The following is a 10,844-nucleotide window of genomic DNA, read 5'->3' on the forward strand; positions in this document are numbered from 1 at the left end:
TCTGAACATCAAAATTCTCATTTCCCACTTGAACTGGATGTGAGGGTTAAATGAGAACGCCTATGTCAAGCCCCAGGGCGGTGCCTGGAACACCACTGGTGTTTAACAAAAATTATTTCCCTTTCCGCAGTCACCAGTCAGGGTGAAGCCTAAACAGGAAATTCATCTGCAATGGCCCATGACACCTCAAATCACCTAGTAGCCACCAGAAAAGAGCCAGTATGATATTTGTAACTCTAAAAATATAATAAGACAAATGATTATTTAGCTGAGAAATGGAAGAAAGTTGATTCTGAAAATAAACGCAATGTATCTCTTTATGATTAAATCACATTTCTGCCTCCGGGGTTAATTCATCTCACAATTATTACATTAAACTTTCACAGACCTCTTCTTTCCAAACGGGATTCAGTTATTCATTTGTTGTGAACTCAGCTAGAGTTTGCATTGACCCAAGAGTATGTTTTCTTTGTTTTTAAAATATTTTTTAAAATCCTTATTCAACTTTAAACACCAAAGAAACATTTCTTTAAATTCCTCCATAGGCACTGAGGTTTTTTTTTATAGTTCCATTGTCTTTATAAAACTATTTTCATTTATTTCTTGTGTCCTAGCCAAGATTTAAAGGACACAATTATTTTAAAATTATAAAAGTAAAATACATTATTATGGAGAAAATTGGGAAAATAACAAAAATAAAGAATAAAGAAGAAAATACAGATCTCAGGTAATTCAGCTATCGAGGTGTAAGCAACCGAAACACTTCAACGTAATTTCTACCAGACTTCTTTTCATTCATATTTTGATATCCTATCCTATTTAGTTCCCCAAATTTTTTTTAACTTAGTCACTAAACATTCATCAAAACACAATTTTTATTTATTTTTCCAAAATATTTTATTGTGTTTTGCATGAAAGTTTACACAGCCAATTAGATTACCGCTTAACAATTTTTATACAGATTTTTCTGTGACATTTATTACAGTTCTCATGATGTGTCGGCATTCTCATTATTTCGTTCTGTTTGTTCTGTCTGCATTTATCTATCTTCCCTGACCCTCCTTGCCTTGTCATCTTTGCTTTTGGGTAAATGTTGACCGTTTGGTCTCCTATAGTTGATTGTTTACTGGAACACATTATTCATGGGTGATATTGTTTATTTTATAAGCCAATCTATTATTTGGCTTCAGTTCCAAGTCTGAAGGGTGTCTTAGGGCAGTAGTCTCAGGTGTTCTTCTAGTCTCTATCAACCCGGTTAAGTCTGGCCTTTTTTAGGAATTTGAATTTTGTTCCACATTTTTCTCCCATTCTATCTGGGACCTTCAATCGTGTTCTTGGTCAGAATTGGTAGTGGTAGCCGGGCACCATCTAGTTCTTCTGGTTTCAGGCTAGAAGAGGCCATGAGTAGTGTGGGCTATTAGTGCTGTGGACTAGTTTCTTCTTTGAGTCTTTGGTTTCCTTCATTCTCTTTTGCTCCAGACGAGTAGAGACCAATAGTTGTATCTTAGATGGCCTCTCACAAGCTTTTAAGTCCCCAGACACTACTCACCAAACTAGGATGTAGAATGTTATCTTTATGAACTATGTTACGCCAGTTGACTAAGTTGTCCCACAAGATGGTCCTAAGCCTTTTAACTCAGTAAACCAATCTTCGAGACTTCTAGGAAGTCTCCATAACTGTGCCCCATGCACTTTGTTATATATATGAATGTATATCCAGCACACTCAAACACTTCCACCTACTGTGTTTTATTTGCCTCTAAATGAATGAGAATGTTTCCAGCTCTGCCATTACCTCCTCAAATGGTAGGTTCTACACCTTGGGGGGTTATTATATATTTCTATCATCAGAATTTTAAATGTTTGACCTTCATTTCTGAGTTAGTGAAAGCTACTTAAGCCTGTTTTAAGCCATTTGTACTCATCTTATTTTTCAACTTCCCTCAACCTCTCATTTATTTACTCCAGCCTGTCCAGGAGGTACACGATGGGTGCAGAAATTCTCATCCTTACCAAGTCTCCCAAAATCAGATCACTCTAGCAATGCCAATTAGAAGGTGAAAAATAACTCAATACATTCAGCAAAGCAGGAATCTTTGTGCTTCTTGGCCTTCTATCTCAGAGACACGCCAAACAACTCCCCCATCACTTCTGTGGAGCGATGTTTGTCTTCCACTCTGAAACCTCGAAAGACCCAAGGGAAAGAGAAAGACGTAGCTTACACACGGCACACATTTGAGCCTTCAGTGGTTTACCGCTCCTGAGACTGACACTTATGTTCATGTAAATGATGAAGCACTCTTAGAATGACCCAAAAAGCCACAGGAGACCTAGATTGTAGTCCATTTTGTCTTTGTTCCAAGGCATGGGGCACTGGGGTAAGGATCTTAGCTCTGGTTAGGACTTCAGTTATCTGATTCCTTTCCCAGTGTTCTCGCTATGCAACATTTCCATAATACCATGTCTCTGTGTGTATATGTTGGTGAATTAGCTTCAGCCTTTAATTTTTTGTTATTTAAATACTTCAATCGAATCAATTTTATATAAGAACCTAAAGGAAACATGCACACAGGAGCATCTGTTAAGCTTTTCTTCAATGTTGACTGGTTGGACTTACATTAAGGATTGTTGAATTTGAAGACCATTTCAAAAAAGAAGAAATTTACTCTTTGACAGGTCTAAAATATAAATCCTCTTCTCAAGGCATTTTTGTGGGTTCTTCCAGGACATATACTACCTACCATCACTGGGGTCTCTCACCTGCGGTGTTTCTTACGCAGATAAATGGCAGCTCTCGGCTTTTGGAAATCAGGTGGTACACTCTCCTTTTGGGGTCACCTTACCCATCAGGCTTTCACAGGATCTAACTGAACCCTGGGCCACTTCCCTCTCACAAGCGACCCACATCTGGCCTTCATAAAACAGTCGAGACGCCCTCTGCTCTAAATATTAAAAACTAGTTGCCTTCGCGTCTACTCTGACTCATGGTGACCCCATGTGTATTAGAGTAGAATTGTGCCCCGTAGGGTTCTCAATGGCTGATTTTTCAAAAGTAGATCACCAGGCCTTTCTTCCAAGGCTCCTCTGGGTGGACACGAACCTACATCCAGTTAGCAGTCCAGCACAGTTAACCATTTGCACCATCCAGGGGCTCCTCGTAAAACTTAGTTCCTCTTTACCGAGCTGCTTTCCAGTCAAGTTTTTCACCCAGATTTCTCAAGAATGAATAAGATGCCAGTCCGTTGGATGCCCGCAGCCCCAGGGGCCACAAGTCTAGTTCTTTCAGTGCCCTATTAAACTCCCTTATTGTGTGTGAAAGAAGAGCCCACTGTGGTCGTTGCTCTCGGTGCCCTGCCCACATCCCTTTGGCTGGGTGGCTGTGCTTATCTCCAAGTTGCTTTGCTGCCTGCCAACACCTCACAAACCCTCGATGAGACAGATTGGCACAGTGGCCACGACAATGGGCTCAAGCATAATAACGATCATGAGGATGGCACAGGACTGGGCAGTGTTTCGTTCTGTTCTACATAAGGTCACTGGGAGTCGGAATCGACTCGATGGCACCCAGCAACAACAATTCACAGCCACCCCCTCTTCTCCAGAGACTCTCCCTTGGTGGAACAGAAGCTGCTTCGCTGAGAGGTCATGCCTCTCACCCTCCTCCTCAGGTCAGCCGGCGGCCAATAACTGATTGGCATAGGGTACAAGCAGGGGCAGATTATCCAGTAGGCAAGGTAAGCACAGTGCTTACCTTGCTTACCAGATCATCTGTAGTGAACAATTTCACATTTTTTCACCGCTCCCAAGATTCTGCTTCTAGGTATGGCTGGCATCTGTCTCTCTCCCAACCCCACAGTACCTTCCTACAGAATAGAGCCTCTTTTCAATTTTACAGCCCCTGACAAGGATGGATGACCCAAAGATGTGATGAAACCCACGTGCTATTGTTCATTACAGATTAGTAAGTAAGCACAAGTAAGCCCGTGCTTACCTTGCTGGTTGGGTAATCTGCCCCTGGGCCAGATAGACCTTTGCTTCAAAGTGGAGCAAGCTGTGGTACAACTCGTGCTTCAGAGCTCTCAGTGGGACCAGGCTGGGGCTAGTCCCAGCTGAGACCACATCCTTGCTTGGCTCTTTCCTGCCTTATCCAGATTCCCACCTCCTGAGAGCACCTCCTCAATAAATCACTTGCAAATCTCAGGGATCGTTTTTAGGGAATCCAACCTAGAACATAACCTACCATCTAGGGAAGCAGTTTGGATGGCAGAAACTCACAACACACTAATGGCTCTCTTTGAAAGCCTCTTCTAATTTACCTCTGGCCATATCCATTCGTGTCTGCACTCATGAGTGGCAAGGATACCCAAATGGATATTTACCACCTTCTATGTTTGACTCGACAGCAGTGGCTGGCATGTAAGCCTGGAGCCCTGGGGGCACAGTCGTAAAGAATTTGGCTGCTAACCAAAAGGTCGGCAGTTCAAATCCACAAGTCGCCCCTTGGAAATGCTATGGGGGCAGTTCTGCTCTGTCCTATAGGGTTGCTATGAGTCAGAATTGATGCAACGGCCATAAGTTTGACTTTTAGTATGTTAGTCTAGCATAGGTGGTCTTATTTTCAAATACAAGAGGTGTTCACCTCTATTTACTTGGAGCCAGGACTGAAATAGCTTCCTTTGACTTTCTGATATTATATGGGGCACATATAAATTTCCAAGTACATGATAGGAGCCTACCAAATGGTAGCTATTATTTGGTTCTTTAAAATAATGTATTGAGGACTCCTTGCATTCCATATGCCAAACTCTGTGATAAGCATTCTCTCATTCTGTCCTCACAGTGATGCTTTAGGGGCCTTAGTATTCTTAATCTCATTTTATTTATCCTCATTCATAAAACTGGATCTCAGAAGCCATTCAATGCCTAGGCCTAGTTCCTAACCCAGGTCTGCCTAATTCTTTATCAAGCCTCTTTCTTACAACCAGGGCTTCAAACCAGTTTGAACCAGTTCAGTCATGGCCGAGGCAGTGAAACGAGAACAGACTTGAATTTTTTAAAATTTGGGTGATCTGGAGCCAGAACCAGAACAGAAAAAATTACAGGTCGAAGCCCTGGAATAGGAGACTCAGAAGAGGCATAGTGAGCCCTTTCAGGACCCTGATGCGTGAGATTGGATTATTGCCGGGGCTGAGGAGAGGGACACACATTCAAAGTGGTGCAGTCGGCCGCCATGTTTGAGCAGGGCACCGCTGTTTCCGACTCTGCACAAAATCCAACGGGCAAGAGATTTGGTTGCTATGCAACACATACACTGTCTTTGTTTTCTAAGATGGAGATCAAGTTTTTAACAGGTCTTCAACCCATAATTTTTCGCATACGGTTCCAGTTCATTCACATTTTAAAAATCTGGTCTGTTCCAGTGTCATTGCCTCAGCCATGACTGAACCAGAAAGAACCAGTTTGAAGCCCTGCTTACAGCACTACAATTCCCCACCATACAACTGCTCTCCCTTTTCCAGTTCGGTGTTACCGTGGCCTCACTCAGCGGTGATTCAAGCTCTAGGTTCTAGCTTTTTCTTGTTGACACTAAAGTCTTTTCATTTTTTTCCTCGGCATTCAGATCTGTGTGACCTCTGAAGAAGAACAAGATGGCTTTATCAGAGTTCTCAGTGGAAAGAAGAGAGGCCTGGTGCCCCTCGATGCCCTAGAGAACATCTGATTGCTGGCCCCTTCTCCTTGTGCAGTAGGCAAGCTCTGCCGGTGATGCTGTCTGCTTCATCTCACACCGTGTCAATCCCGAGGAGTTGTCGCACTGACCCTGCCACCCAGGAAACAGTGAGACAAGACTGGAGGAACTGAGAGACTGTGGAGTAACAGCAACAAAACAGAGGGGCCATCGGACAGCACCTCCAGGGTATGGACAAGGCTGAGGGAAGTCTGCCAGCAGAGCTGAGTTCCACAGCTGACATTAGCAGCAGGGCTATTACCCACTACTGTCCCCCAGGACTCGCCTCCCTCTCTGTCCGCGTGGCGTAAGCTAACCTGCTGGAGTGTGCCCCAGTGTGCATTGTAGCCCCAACGAGAGGCTCAGATACATGCAGCCAAGTGCGATTCTGGTTCCCAGTACAAGTCAGTCAGCATCATTACATTTCAGACCCCAAGCAGTCTCTCTGAAGAGCATTTCCAAGGCCTACTTTCCAGCCCCCGAAATTCCACAGTACCCCAGGGCCCCCTCACTTTGCAACTCTTCTGTCTTCCAAGTAATCTTGGTAGTGTGCATTGGATGGGAGCTCCAAGTTGACATGGCATGAACTGGGATGATCTTATCTTCCCAAGATTGTTGGCAGCAGACCTGCCTGCTGCTGTAGTTACCAACAGAAGAGACAGAGTAGGATGCCAGGCAGCGTGGAGGTAACCCATCATTCATAGGTATAAGGGGTGAAGGGAGCAGGTGGGAATAAGATAGCAAAGAGCCCTTATTTATTGAATCTTATAAGATCCTTTCAGGTGTGTTCTCTCAGTCAACACACAAAGGCCACGGAGTCCATGCCCAAAGGAGAGGGAGCTGGGAAGATAATGTGGCAAAAGTCTCACTGATGAGCTCCATTTTCATTCTACAACCTCTGTGTTTGGGGCAGCATTTTTCCTTCATGCCATCCTGCAGGACTCCCTGCTAGAGGCTGAGCCCATCTTGCAAGTAGCCAGGAACACAGAGAAGAACCAACAACAGCATCTTAGAAGAAATGTAGCCAAATTGGATTCCATTCTTCTTTAAGGCAGTATATTATACCCTAGGGCAGTATATTACACCCTAAAAAAACCCTAGCAAATGGAAAAGAATCCTTAATGCTTCAAGCAGAGGGACTCGGGGCCTGTTTAGCATCAACTAGTTTAGGGGAATCCCTATTACTCTGTACTTGTACTAATGTTTACAAGAATACAATATACTGTGATGCCTTTCTCCTGGAGCCTCCTCCTAGCATTCTAACTTGCATCCTATTAGTCATTAATAAGGCTAAATTTCAGTTCTCAATGACCTTGGAATCAGTGTCGGTTTGGTTTATCTTGTTACAGAGCAATAAAATCATTAGCGCAATTGGTTTTCAAAAGGACCTAAATGGATGCATCCTGTGCAAGCAAGCATTATTTTCCAAACCAAAGCATCGTGAGTTTCCATTTACTTCTTTTGTTAATGCTCAGCATATAGGCGGGAACTGAGACAGGATGGCGGCTGCCTGTTTCCTAGTAGTTTGGATGCCTTACCCTCATTTTAAAGCCAGCAAACAGAAGATCCTCCCTCTATGTGATACGACATGCAAAACCAAGTGTACTGAGTCCAGATGGACTCTGTGAGAGCCCATGGGGATGATATGACTGCCTTTCTGTAAAAGTGAATGCTGGAGTGCAAATGCTCTTTGCCTCAAATTCAGTATTCCATTTAATAAAGACAACACAGTGGCTGGAAGGAGCATAGAATAACGTGTCCTGATCTCTTCTCTCTGGTGGGATATCCATTGACATGTAGCGTGTTGGGTATAGTGGCATCATATCATATGCACATTTAATTTGCACAAATTCAATTTTACTTGTTCAGCAAACAGAAAATTTCCTTTATTTACTCCCCGTTGGGGAAATACAATAAAAAAACAAAAGCTATTGCCAACCCAGAAAACCTCTCCACAAAAATGTAAGAGAAAGAAAAGTTTTATTATTGAATAAGCATTAAACCAGAATATGATGGACGTCACAGGCAATCCACTGAAGAGATTGCAAAGTAAGAAATCTTACCCTTTATATAGCAGCGTGGGTACAGCCCATTATTCATGTTTCAAGATAAAATTGCTGATTTCCCAGTATCTTTATGGCAAGATACCTTAGGCTATGCTAATCTCCTTCCAGAAAACTGGGGGGAGGGGAGACAGAAGTGGATTATCTGGAGTTATATTTTAAAGAAGTGACTGCCAGGCCCTTGAGTTAGCACCTTAGACATATAGACTTCAAAAGACAGAGAAAGAATTTACAAGTTATCTACAGTGAATTCTGAAAGAACAGGGGAGAAGAGTAGCCTCTTCCCTTATTTGCAGCAGGGAGAATGAAACCTCTTGTTTTCCATTTGGATTTGTCCTGGAATCCCCTCTGTCCTCTCCAATGAGATCTTGACCTCCACAATCCCAAAGAAAGGGAAGGCCACAGCTAACAAGCAAAGAGAAACAGAATAAATTAATCATCGGCTTTTGAGCTTCCAAGGGCCCAAGTCCCGAATCATGAAGGGTAATTTAGGGGATTTTCAAAGGAGTTTCATGTGTGAATTATTTTTGCCTGCTTTCTTTTGATCTTAACTGATAATAAGGTATAGCTCAGTTGTATTCCTGTTGCCACACTCTCATCTGGCTTCCCCTCCTTCAGGCACCACTCCCAACCAAGTGCCTCAGCGGTAGTTAAGTTAAGGCACCCTTCACTGAATAAACACAATAAGGGAACAAAGTGAATCGTAGGTACCGAAAACCTATTCCATGAAAGAAAAAGGGAATCAAGGGAAAAGAGGATAAGGCTGGGAAGGCATATGTGGCAGAAGATGAAGTGGTTTCTAGGAACTTCCAAACAGAGGAATCAAGACCCCTGGAAGGCCCGCTGTCAGCTAGTAGGATGTCCCACTCAATGCAGACAACATTCCCAGTCATGTGCTGGAGTGATGAAGGCCACAAACTACTCATCCCTAAGGAGCACTCCATGAAAAATGAAATCTGCTACAGAATTCCAGAGTCTGAACGAAACAGACCCATCAGGTGCTGGGCTATGAAGACCTTCGGGCCACCTGATGGGTCTGAGTGCCTGTCTGGGGTGAAGAGCAGGACGAGATGACCACCAAGGCCCTTTTGGTCCTGAGATTTCACCCTTTTAAGATGTAAGTTGGAGCCCTGGTGGCGCAGTGGTTAAGAGCTGGGCTGCTAACCAAAATGTCAGCAGTTCAAATCCATCAGCTGCTCCTGGGAAACCCTATGGGGCAGTTCTACTCTGTCCTATTGGGTCACTATGAGTTGGAACAGACTCAACGGTACACAACAACAACAATAAGAATTAGGTTTTTACCATCTTAGTCTAAATCCTTAAAATCCTTACAGATAAGCAAAATGCTAATGTCTTTGTGCAGAGAGTTAGTTGGGAATAATTTTTGGAAATAGAACAACTAAGGTTTTGAGGAAACTTGTTTCTCTGCTCTAAACCACCCAACATTTTTTTTTTTTCATTTTTAATTACACAATCCTATTTTCGTTCATGGGAGCCCCTGGGTGGCACCAACAGTTAAGCGCCGGACTACTAGCCAAAAGGTTGGTGGTTTGAACCCACACAGAGGTGCCTCGGAAGACAGGCCTGGCGATCTGCTTCTGCAACATCACAGCCTCGAAAACTCTATGGAGCAGTTCTTTCTACTTTGTACACATAGGGTTGCCATGAGTTGGAATCAGCTCAAGGGCAGCTAACAGCAACACTTCTGTCCACGCTCATTGTTACTGTGTGCCATCAAGTTGATTCCGACTCATGGCGACCCAATGTGACAGAGCAGAACTGCCCCATAGGGTTTCCTAGGTATAATCTTTACGGGAGCAGATTGCCAGGTCTTTTCTCCCACAGAGTTACTGGTGGGTTTGAACCACCAACCTTTCAGTTAACAGCTTTACCATTGCACCACCAGGGCTCCTGTCCACAGGCATACCTACTGTGTAAATTTCCATATTATTTTCTTCTCATTTGTATACATAATTCACATATATTAGAGTTTTACATGGATGAAATCATACCTCATGTACTGTTCTGCAATTTGTTGTTGTTGTTTTGGGGAGAGTAGGAGGGATTTACTTCATTAAATGTCTTAGAATTCTTCCCAAGTTGTATGCAAACGTCTTTATTCACTACAAAGCCCTGGTGGCGCAATGGTTAAGAGCTTGGCTGCTAACCAAAAGGTCAGTGGTCCAAATCCACCAGCCACTCCTTAGAAACCCGCTACTCTGTCCTCTAGGGTAGCTATGCGTTGAAATTGACTCGACAGGAATGGCTTTGATTTTGGGGTTTGGGTTTTATTCACAACAGTCCTACAGTATAGACTTTATAGCACAATATTGCTTGCTTAAGAGTTCTTATCCCACCATCTCTTTCACATTATTTTGAGCCTACCTATTCTATTACTTCTGTTTATCTTTCTGCCAGTATATTACAACATCCTAAAGACAAAGAGCATACATTGTTTATTTTCCAGTCCAAACAAACGTTACCTCCAGCTCCTAATGCAATGAATGGCACCCAGTGGGTGCTCAGTCAATATTTGACAAATGTATTGAGTTGTTCCTTTCCTCTTCCTAACTGACTTGTATAGGTGGCACTTGGGTAACTAGCGAGGTGCCCCCAATCAAGAATGGAATGTAAGATGGACCCAGTGACTTAAGGTATAAAATCATCTAGTAAATCAAATGATGTGCAATGTCCCCTTAAGGGAAGAGAGTGACTCCAAGTCCACAATATCTGCCCCATGATATTGGCCAATCAGAGGATGGAAAAGTCTCAGAGGCAGTGAACAGTGTCCATCTCCACACTGCCCAGTGAATGACGTACCATGCTCTCGGGATACACAATGCCTTGTCTGCTTGGCAGTGTTAGAAGAATTAGCCTCCTCCCAAGTGGGCTTTGATTAAACTGGCAAGTCACAGCTAACTCCATTTTTCTGACAAAACTGTGGCCTTCTTTCAGCCTTTCATTAACTGTTTTGGTACTTTCTCAATTTCCATTTTGGCCCTGCCTTCACTTGCCACCCATCTGTCAGTTTGTTGTACTGTGGTGGCATGCATGTT

General features: G+C 43.3%; 1 protein-coding gene across 2 annotated transcripts in view; it reads left to right on the plus strand.

The window, feature by feature from the left end:
* The window catches only part of STAC (SH3 and cysteine rich domain), a 134,939-nt gene extending 127,474 nt beyond the window's left edge, over positions 1 to 7,465 (plus strand). For both annotated transcript variants that reach the window (XM_064277454.1, XM_064277455.1), the window contains exon 11: positions 5,621 to 7,465. In XM_064277454.1, coding sequence (XP_064133524.1) covers positions 5,621 to 5,719 — 99 coding nt within the window. In that variant the 3' untranslated portion in view covers positions 5,720 to 7,465. The remainder of the gene's footprint in view (positions 1 to 5,620) is intronic.
* Positions 7,466 to 10,844: the final 3,379 nt, after the last annotated feature.

The sequence above is a fragment of the Loxodonta africana genome, chromosome 27, assembly GCF_030014295.1.
Source record: "Loxodonta africana isolate mLoxAfr1 chromosome 27, mLoxAfr1.hap2, whole genome shotgun sequence".
In the NCBI taxonomy this organism is placed as follows: domain Eukaryota; kingdom Metazoa; phylum Chordata; class Mammalia; order Proboscidea; family Elephantidae; genus Loxodonta; species Loxodonta africana.